Source organism: Acipenser ruthenus, chromosome 4 (genome assembly GCF_902713425.1).
Source record: "Acipenser ruthenus chromosome 4, fAciRut3.2 maternal haplotype, whole genome shotgun sequence".
In the NCBI taxonomy this organism is placed as follows: Eukaryota; Metazoa; Chordata; class Actinopteri; order Acipenseriformes; family Acipenseridae; genus Acipenser; species Acipenser ruthenus.
In genome coordinates, this window is record NC_081192.1 from 69,911,788 (window position 1) to 69,922,302 (window position 10,515).

General features: G+C 36.8%; 1 protein-coding gene across 1 annotated transcript in view; it reads left to right on the top strand.

The window, feature by feature from the left end:
- abhd5a (abhydrolase domain containing 5a) overlaps nt 1-7,193 on the top strand; it is a 31,511-nt gene extending 24,318 nt beyond the window's left edge. The window contains exons 4-7 of the mRNA XM_033998446.3: nt 13-167; nt 2,896-3,007; nt 3,460-3,646; nt 4,007-7,193. Coding sequence (XP_033854337.2) covers nt 13-167; nt 2,896-3,007; nt 3,460-3,646; nt 4,007-4,096 — 544 coding nt within the window. The 3' untranslated portion in view covers nt 4,097-7,193. The remainder of the gene's footprint in view (nt 1-12; nt 168-2,895; nt 3,008-3,459; nt 3,647-4,006) is intronic.
- Nucleotides 7,194-10,515: the final 3,322 nt, after the last annotated feature.

A 10,515-nucleotide genomic window follows, 5' to 3' on the forward strand; every position in this document is an offset into this window, starting at 1 on the left:
GTTTTCTCCTAGAGTAAAGCACCTTATATTAGTGGAACCCTGGGGATTTCCTGAGAGGCCAAACAACCCTGATCAGGAGCAACCTATTCCAGTCTGGATTAAAGCTGTTGGGGCAATGCTGAGTCCATTTAACCCACTAGCTGGTCTGAGAATGGCTGGCCCTTTAGGTAATTCATGCATTTTATTATATGTGTTTATTTATTTATGTATCTATTTATTTTTATTTAGTGGGTCTAGTTAAGTTATTTACCCTGTTTTCTCACCAATTTAAAATGAAATGTCCGACCCCGGAGGATTCAGGAACAATAGGGTACCTCCGTTCCCACTGTCTAGAGAATTGTTCTTTTCAACCAGCATATCTAACTGCATATCTGACCAGCAACTCTGTCAAAAAACAGACGCTACACTGTTTCTAGATATATACTTTACATACTTAACTACCAGAAGCCAGTTTGTTTGCATAAATGTGTACCTGATTATACCTGAATGGTAAGATCTGATTAATGATTCAGAGATGTGCTTGTTTTAAATCCATGCACTTATTCCTGCATACTGTAAGTTGCAGAGTGCTCTTTATTTATTTATTTATTTATTTATTTACTTACATATTCTAACACATGATACTAAAAGGCTGAATACCAGATCTTTGCAATTTTCTACTATCAACTGATCTTTATACAGCATAGTCACAGCAAAGTGGGTCATTTCTGTTGTGTGTGACCTTAATGATTTACAATATGAAACCAAACAAAACATTGCTTTTAACTATATTTTAAATACAGTAAAATTCATTAATTTAAAATTTGTTTTTAGTTTAAATTATGTTTTTTTGAGAGATGATGGAGGGGAGACTGGGTGGGAGGGGGCAATCTTGATGTTTTGAGATGGCTGTACTAACGAGACTCTGTGTAAAAAAAAAAAAAATATATATATTATTTATATATATATGTATGTGTGTATATACAGTATATATATACACATACATACATAATATATATATTATTTGTTTATTTAGCAGACGCCTTTATCCAAGGCGACTTACAGAGACTAGGGTGTGTGAACTATGCATCAGCTGCAGAGTCACTTACAATTACGTCTCACCCGAAAGACGGAGCACAAGGAGGTTAAGTGACTTGCTCAGGGTCACACAATGAGTCAGTGGCTGAGGTGGGATTTGAACCGGGGACCTCGTGGTTACAAGCCCTTTTCTTTAACGACTGGACCACACAGCCTCATATATATACACACACACAGTACTGTGCAAAAGTTTTAGGCAGGTGTGAAAAAATGCTGTAAAGTAAGAATGCTTTCAAAAATAGGCATGTCAATTCTTCTAGGTACACTTGCACACAGTTTTTGAAGGAACTTGGCAGGTAGGTTGGCCCAAACATCTTGGAGAACTAACCACAGTTCTTCTGTGGATTTAGGCAGCCTCAGTTGCTTCTCTCTCTTCATGTAATCCCAGACAGACTCGATGATGTTGAGATCAGGGCTCTGTGGGGGCCATACCATCACTTCCAGGACTCCTTGTTCTTCTTTACACTGAAGATAGTTCTTAATGACTTTCGCTGTATGTTTGGGGTCATTGTCATGCTGCAGAATAAATTTGGGGCCAGTCAGATGCCTCCCTGATGGTATTGCATGATGGATAAGTATCTGCCTGTACTTCTCAGCATTGAGGAGACCATTAATTCTGAACAAATCCCCAACTCCATTTGCAGAAATGCAGCCCCAAACTTGCAAGGAACCTCCACCATGCTTCACTGTTGCCTGCAGACACTCATTCGTGTACCGCTGTCCAGCCCTTCAGCGAACAAACTGCCTTCTGCTACAGCCAAATATTTCAAATTTTGACTCATCAGTCCAGAGCACCTGCTGCCATTTTTCTGCACCCCAGTTCCTGTGTTTTCGTGCATAGTTGCGTCGCTTGGCCTTGTTTCCACGTCGGAGGTATGGCTTTTTGGCCGCAAGTCTTCCATGAAGGCCACTTCTGACCAGACTTCCCCGGACAGTAGATGGGTGTACCAGGGTCCCACTGTTTTCTGCCAATTCTGAGCTGATGGCACTGCTGGACATCTTCCGATTGCAAAGGGAAGTAAGCATGATATGTCTTTCATCTGCTGCAGTAAGTTTCCTTGGCTGACCACTGCGTCTACGGTCCTCAGCGTTGCCCGTTTCTTTGTGCTTCTTCAAAAGAGCTTGGACAGCACATCTGGAATCCCCTGTCTGCCTTGAAATTTCTGCCTGGGAGAGACCTTGCTGATGCAGTATAACTACCTTGTGTCTTGTTGCTGTGCTCAGTCTTGCCATGGTGTATGACTTTTGACAGTAAACTGTCTTCAGCAACCTCACCTTGTTAGCTGAGTTTGGCTGTTCCTCACCCAGTTTTATTCCTCCTACACAGCTGTTTCTGTTTCAGTTAATGATTGTGTTTCAACCTACATATTGAATTGATGATCATTAGCACCTGTTTGGTATAATTGTTTAATCATACACCTGACTATATGCCTACAAAATCCCTGACTTTGTGCAAGTGTACCTAGAAGAATTGATGCTGTTTTGAAGGCAGAGGGTGGTCACACCAAATATGGATTTGATTTAGATTTTTCTTCTGTTCACTCACTTTGCATTTAGTTAATTGATAAATATAATCTATTAACATGTCTATTTTTGAAAGCATTCTTACTTTACAACATTTTTTCACACCTGCCTAAAACTTTTGCACAGCACTGTATGTGTGTGTATATATATAATATATATATATATATAATGACGAGCAACATTAATCTGAATGCCATGGATAGATAGTTTTCCAACCTTTGAGTGGCATAAATGTAAAGCTTACTGCTGGCTCAAATGTTGCTGTTGTTTTTTTTTTTTTTCCAATCCACACAGGCCCAAGTCTTGTTCAGCGATTAAGACCCGACTTTAAAAGAAAATATTCCACGTTGTTTGAAGACAACACTGTGACAGAATACATTTACCACTGTAACGTACAGACACCTAGGTAAGTCCCTTTTAAATTACCCAGTTGCTGTTGGTGTTGGGCTGTCACAGGATAATGATATTTATAATTATATGAAACACGGGATTGAAGCTTGATGAATATTGCGACAGACTTGAAAACCTATGGCATTAGAATAGCCTTCTATTGTTGTCTACACAGAAAACTTATTTTAAATATTTTTGTCAGCATTTACTGTAAAAGCACATCATTAAATACAATTGTTTTTTGTGCATATTTTTTGGTATGTGTTCAACAAGGTATTGGTTCCTTTTGTATTATATTAAAAATTATGTAGTATGTGGTAATACATGCCTGTTTTATTGTGAAGGCATTCTGTAAGATGATATAAATACTGAAGCAGCAGTGGTGGTATATTGCATCTGCCCAGTTCGTTTTCTTGTTTTATAAAAAAAAAAATTATATATATTTTTTTTTTTCTTTCATTTTTACAGCGGAGAAACTGCTTTCAAGAATATGACCATTCCATATGGGTGGGCAAAGCGGCCCATGCTGCATAGGGTTGGCCTTATTCAAGAAGACATCCCTATTACAGTCATTTATGGGGCACGCTCCTGTATAGATGGGAATTCTGGGAACGCAATTAAACAACTAAGACCAAATTCGCACGTGGAGACAGTAGTAAGTTATATTGCCACTATCGTGTGTTTTGTTTTAAATCAACTCAATTGCAGTATTACAACATTTCCAGTTTATAAAAGCCTTTTTTTCAGTCAAATACAATTGTAGTTTTTATATTGAAGGTCAAGTGTCAGATTTTCATGTTTTGCTTTGGGATGTTCATTGATGGCACACACCATTGTCTAAACGTACTGCATAGAAGAACATCATATACTAACATCTAAATGGCTACATTTAAAGTAAATCCTGTTTACCTTCAATAACAATTTACTTTTACCATCCAAAGCAGTGCAGAATTTACCAGGGCCTGGCTGCTTCATATTTAGATTGCAGTTTTATATATTTACGTTTTCTCCCCAGGCAATCCGAGGTGCTGGACATTACGTCTATGCTGATCAACCTGAAGATTTCAATCAAAAAGTCATAGAGATCTGTAACTCTGTGGAGTGAAAAGACTGAATCTCTACTGAAACCTGCAATAATCACCACTTTAATGACTGAATGAGAGCTAAACTCACCAGCATTAAATTATTAAAAGGCAACCTTCAAATCATGCACAAAGGAAACAGATTTCTCAGACCTATTTTGAACACTTACCAGGGATTTCATGTATACCCTCAAAACTGGAAAGTGCCTTTATTGTACAGTGTTTTAAATAAGAATACTTTTAATTATGGATTCTGTTTTTTGTTTGTTTTTTTGGGGGGATGGTTCTTAAATTAAAATAAGGGTTTGTAATTTTAAAATGTTGGTGTGGGCAAGTAGGGGGATTTAAAAAATATTATTATTAAAATTGCTCTGTTTTTTTAGTCGGCAAGCTTCGCTAAAATTATAAATTGCTGTTCCTGCTCTACATTCGGTATATTTCTTTAAAATAATGTGTTTGAGTTGCATTGTCCCTTCAGCTTAAATCTGATGTTAAAAAATAATTATATATGCTATTGCTCCTACAGTAAGATAATAAATAAATAAATACATGTTTATAATGTTGCCCCTCTGGGGTTATTTACGCTGTGGACCATAATGATCCTGTTTAATATTGTACAGTTGTAGAATTTAAAGAATTTTAAATAACTTTTTTTGTTTGGTTGTTTTCATAAAATATAATGTTGTACCACAGCATGTCATCAAATACAGTACCAGTAAGAGTTAACTGTATTTTGTAAATTCACTTTTGCACACATAACATGCTAGCAAATTCTGCCTCTAATAAAAGCAATAACCTATATGTCAATGGATGCATGTGCCAAGCATATCCATCAATAATGTGTATTTTTCACAGTAATCGTATCTTTGAATTGTATTTTTTTTGTTTGTTTTATTCATAAATTAAACTGTGGTTTATTATTCAGTATTTGCATGTTCTGTGTGATGCAGTAGTAACACAGGCATGTGTTATGACGTGGTTATCCTACCAATAGAATAACAGGTCTGAACGGGTTAATAGTTCAGGCCTATTTGCCAGGTATTTTTGTAGCTCAGTGTTGTAACAAATCAGATATGGCTGTTGCTTTTCATTTGTGAATAAGAATCAATGGGGTTTACCCTGCTGAATTTATAGTTCTGCTAGTATTTTTTAAGTGGTATTTCAGTTAGCCTTTTATCACAATCTAATTTGCAATACGGTTACTCACCCTAAGGAGTTAATTATAAAACCAAACACAATTTTGACAGTAAATTTTTACCTGTACGTATATTGCAACCCAACAGCCAGAGAATCACATTTATATTGCATCAGAACCAGACTGCCACATTTATGTATGTGGGGAACAGTGTGGCTTGCCAGGTAGGGATTTACAATACATTTTTTTCAAACTCTCTTGCTCACTAAAAGTTTTTTTTTTTTTTTTTTTAAACTGGAATTTGAATGTCTGGAGGTAGTATCCTTCTAACATGTGGCACTTCTGTTAAAATTGTAGGACTTGCGGAATATTCAAGAATGAAGACAAAGATATACCTTGGCCAATGTGGGTGCTAAGTAATATTGTTATATGTGAACTGAGGGAAGCTGCAGAGGGATTTGTAGTCAAACCTATAAAAATGGCAGGGATATTATATTTATTTGCATCATATGTAATTTCTTACCTTTTTATTATGCTATTAAGTGTGTTCTGTATCATTCCTATTTTTAAGACCATTATTTACCAAGCATGTCATTTTATTCCATAAAGATTTCCTTTTTCGACCACTTCCAAAAGCTACTTTTCTGAAGTAAGGTGGTTAGAAAATTTAAGTTTTTACAGTTGCACACCAATAAAAGGGACATGAGTACATACATAGGGGTAGGTTTACTAAAATGTTGCTGCCTGTTGCAAAAGTCACAAACCAGTTGCAAACGAGTCGGAAGTCTTGGGTGAAATGTACTAGACAGGCGCAATGCTATTTTTTCAAAATGTAATGTGTAGCCTATCCAATAACAAAAACAATGTTATTTTGATTCTTGCACCCTTGCATGTATAGACGTTGTCCTTCCGGCACCATTTGCTGCAGCAAATCACAACTCAACTCCTGCTTATTTATTTGAACAATGTTGCACGACTCTCGCAATGTATAATGCTAGAGATCTTGCTAAGAAGATGTAACAAATATTTAAATGAGTATATTGCGGCTGTTTTCATTAACATATTTTCTCTTGGTACACATGACAACATTTCCACTTTATTAAGTGTCACAACAAAAATGCTAATTGCGATATGTTTGTGCTTCAACAGGCCCATTTTAGTACATCTACCCCTTAGATAGTAAACAGGTAAGAGATTAAATATTCTGCAAATGTAGATTTTATAAGCAGTGTTTCTCAAACCTGGTCCTGGGGGCCCACTGTGTCTGCTGGTTTTCATTCAACCTCAGCTGTCAATTACTTAACTAAACCCTTCATTGAACTGAATTTGCTTAATTGGACTCTTTTAAAATTGTTTTCAGCTGTTAAACAGTTGGGGAGTTCAAGTTACTTATACAATGTTATAGCTAACTTGAAATCTGCAACTGTTAAAAGCTGAAAACAATTAAAAAGATCTAATTAAGCAAATTATCAATTCAATTAAGGGTCTATTTAAGTAATTGGGAGATGAGTTGGAATGAAAACTAGCAGACACAGTGGGCCCCCAGGACCAGGGTGGAGAAACACAATCAATATTTATTTTATATAGCTTCTTTCATAGTGGACCACCATCACAAAGTGCTTTAATGGACTTTCTAAAGTGGTATTGAGAAATTGAAGATCTTTTACATTTAACATGAGAAAAAATTATAATACCAAGTGGACATGGGTTTCTCATAGGGTGGTCCTATACAGGAAGTCTTTAATACAGGTTTGACTATAAATATGTATTTTAACCCGTTTTCATGTTGCCGAAATAAATTATTGTAACTCACTGTTAGTACAGTACATTGTGTAACTCCTAATAGAATAGCCTTTGTATACTGGCACTGTTGAACAGTACTCCTGCATATCAGTCATTGACTATTAATCAGGATACTGCTGTTCCCTTGTTACGCAAATGGATTGTTTTAAATGATCTGTAAATAAATACAGTATTTAATTTTATTGTGTTTTTTCCTCCTTTTTTGTTGCTGCTTCTCATGTATGAAATTGACATGTGTGGTATCTATAATGTACACAAAGCACACCATATTACCAGCCAAGGGGCAATTTATTTAATAAGTACTGCCAAATAAATTGCCAAGTACTGCCATGTGGTTTTCAGGGCTGGTATATCATTCTTGTGATGCACAGACTAAATGTATCAACTGTATAACAGCATGTAGAGATCCTGGACGTCTAACCACTTGATAAGAACGCTTGTGGTCCCAATACAATGACCACTTTCAGTTCATACAGTTTGCCCACTACCTGAAATAGATTATCTGACCAGCCTGGCTACCACTATCACGCCACATTTCTGGTAAATTAATTTGCTATTTTGAAATGAACAGGACCACCTCCGTATATATTAAGGACTGTTTTTAAAATAGTGTTTATAGACATTCTCTTAGGTTACATTGCTAAATTAATAAACTCTGTAAAACATTTGAAAGGGGTTTCGTGAACAACAAAGACACTCCTTAACAAAACATTACTTCAAACAGTTACAGAAGTTCTGTGAGTAGGTCCCGTTAAGAAGTAATGTTTCAGCTAATGCCTTCTTCAGGGAAACTGATGCATTCAGTGCAATGAAGTCCAAATTATAGAACAAGGCAGCAAACGAGTCACAGAATCCCATCGATTGCAGTATGAAACCGAAGCTGTGGGACACTGCTGCTTTATTTGTCACGAGGGAACTCTTTTGAAATCAAATGCCTGAACAGAGCCATAGTTTTGTGTGTTTTAGTTTCCCAATTTGAACGGCTCCAGTTTGGGATTGGCAGTTTAAAGTAATCTGTCGAAATAAAGGAGCCTGTGTGCTGGATCAATGTGATGATCTTCTCTGATGGTTTCTTTTTTGGGGATATCTTGTACCTTTCTGTCTTCTTTGACCTGCTAGACCAACAAGAATAAAGACAATACAATATGTAGATTTTTTTTTTTTAATTATTATTATTTATTTATTAGCAGACTCCCTTATCCAGGGCGACTTACAGTTGATACAAAATATCACAATACAAAGTATCACATTACACAATATCACATTATAAAACATCACATTACAGATAAGAGCACTTACAAAGTACAATCAGTAGAGTGTAAGATCAAATGCAAATAAGAGCAAAATAAAGAATACAGTAAATAATTACATTTAAGAGCGAGTTCGACTAAGAGCAGTAAACTTATAGTAAAAATATTTGCTTATAAGAGTAAATTCCATTACAGATACTTTTAAGAGTAAAACCACGTACAAAGATACAGAAAATAGTTATAATTAAGAGCAGTAGCAGAATACAGCAAAATGTGGGGCAGTTCAGTGCAAGTACAAGATGATGCAAGTACTGGGACAACTGGGTGACATATTCCGTTATAGTCGAGAGTTGTGAGGTTTACAGATGCTGTCTGAACAAGTGTGTTTTGAGGAGGTGCCGGAAGGTGGTCAGGGACTGAGCAGACATGATATCTGTGGGTAGGTTGTTTCACGACTGAGGGGCAAGGGTGGAGAAGGAGCGGGCTCTGGGAGCTAATCTGCCAGTGGTGGAGGAGCAGACGGGGTGAGAGGGGGTGTAGGGAGAAATAATAGTCTGAAGATAGGAGGGAGCAGAAAGGTCGAGACAGAAATAGGCGAGTACAAGAGTTTTGAATTGGATGCGATTGCCAATAGGGAGCCAGTGGAGGGAGCGTAGCAGCAGTGTAGCGTGGGAGAAACGAGAGTTTTGGATGAGCTGGATCGAACAGATAGCAGAGGCAGGCAGGTCGGCCAGGAGGGAGTTGCAGTAGTCAAGCCGGGACAGTACCAGGGCCAGGGTTGGTGAGGAAGGAGCGAATTCTGCGTATTTTGATGAGGAGGAAGCGACAGGAGCGTGCCAGAGTAGAGATGTGCTGAGAGTAGGTTTATACCAGATTAGATAGTATGAAACACAATTGAGCTAACTGTGAAGTTCATTGGAATTTGCAATGAGTATAGTCATTTTGCTATGTAAGTAGAGTAAAGGTGAAATGTTGGTTAGTCTTTCAAAGGTTATTATTGCCTAAATTGCCTGGAAAGCTGACAGTAACCTTTGCTGTAGTTTTTTATGACAATACCACATTGAAAAAAAGGATTAGAAGGACCCATTGAAATTCCCATGATAAATTAATGATGAAAGTATTGGTACAGAAACTGCATTGACTGAACCCCATGGAGACTTGCTATAAAGACCATAAATAGATTAATACTTTTGTGTGCATATAGTTTATGGTTTAAACGTGCATAACATATATCCCTCGTTATCAAATCTGAGATAATGTATTATTTATTGCTTAAACATGTCTAAACTGCATATTTTTATTAAGGTTTACTCACTGACATTTTTAACCCTTTCCAAAGAATTTGCATTACAGCAAAACAGTAAACAGTAAACCATCCATGTAAATTGTAATCCTTTTACAGTACATATGTCCCACCTCCTATCTACATTCATATGCAAAGAATTGTTGTCAATACTTGACCCAGCATTAGTAGCCATTTTTATCAAAATGACCAGTTATTTGTCCTAGATCCGTATGAGTTCATCCTGATTTCGTCTTCCAACACCCTACCCAGCACTATAGATAAGCTGTGTACTGGGTGTTTTACGCATTGAAAAAATAGGAATTATGTATGATATTTAAATTGAATGCATTAATAATACACATAACACTTTTGCTGTACAACTTGAGTTTACATGTTACCAAGCTTCTTGTACTTTTAACATACACCACATTCACAGTACGAAATGTAACAGTTACCTAATGGGTGTTTACCTCCTAAAGACCCCGAAACCTGAATAGATATACCAAAGCTGCATTCCAATATCTGTGACGCAGTCATGCCCACCCCCAAGAGCATAAGAAGACTACATGCACAGATACCAGCATCATTTTTCCTTTCAGAGGAATGAACCTGATGGGAGAGCGATAGACAGATGAGTACTTGTTGCTTTTATCTGCTTTATTATTCGCTATTGTGTATTGCACTAATTAATGCGATAATTATTGACTTTGTATTAGTTTTACTATTACACATATTTTTTGCACACAGCCTGTTGTTTGTTACATCCCACAGCGGCCTTGTCCCCCGTGTGTTACCCCTTCCCAGGGAGCAAGCAACTTGAGTCAGCTGACTTGTGCTCGCCTTCTGCTTAGCTCTAGCTGGAGTTAAAAATTAAAGTTTAATTTTTGTAAACAATATTATTATTTTCTGAACTGTAATTGTTTTATTACTGTTTTCTTTGAGAAAATGTTTTTCTCTTGTGTGTTTTTT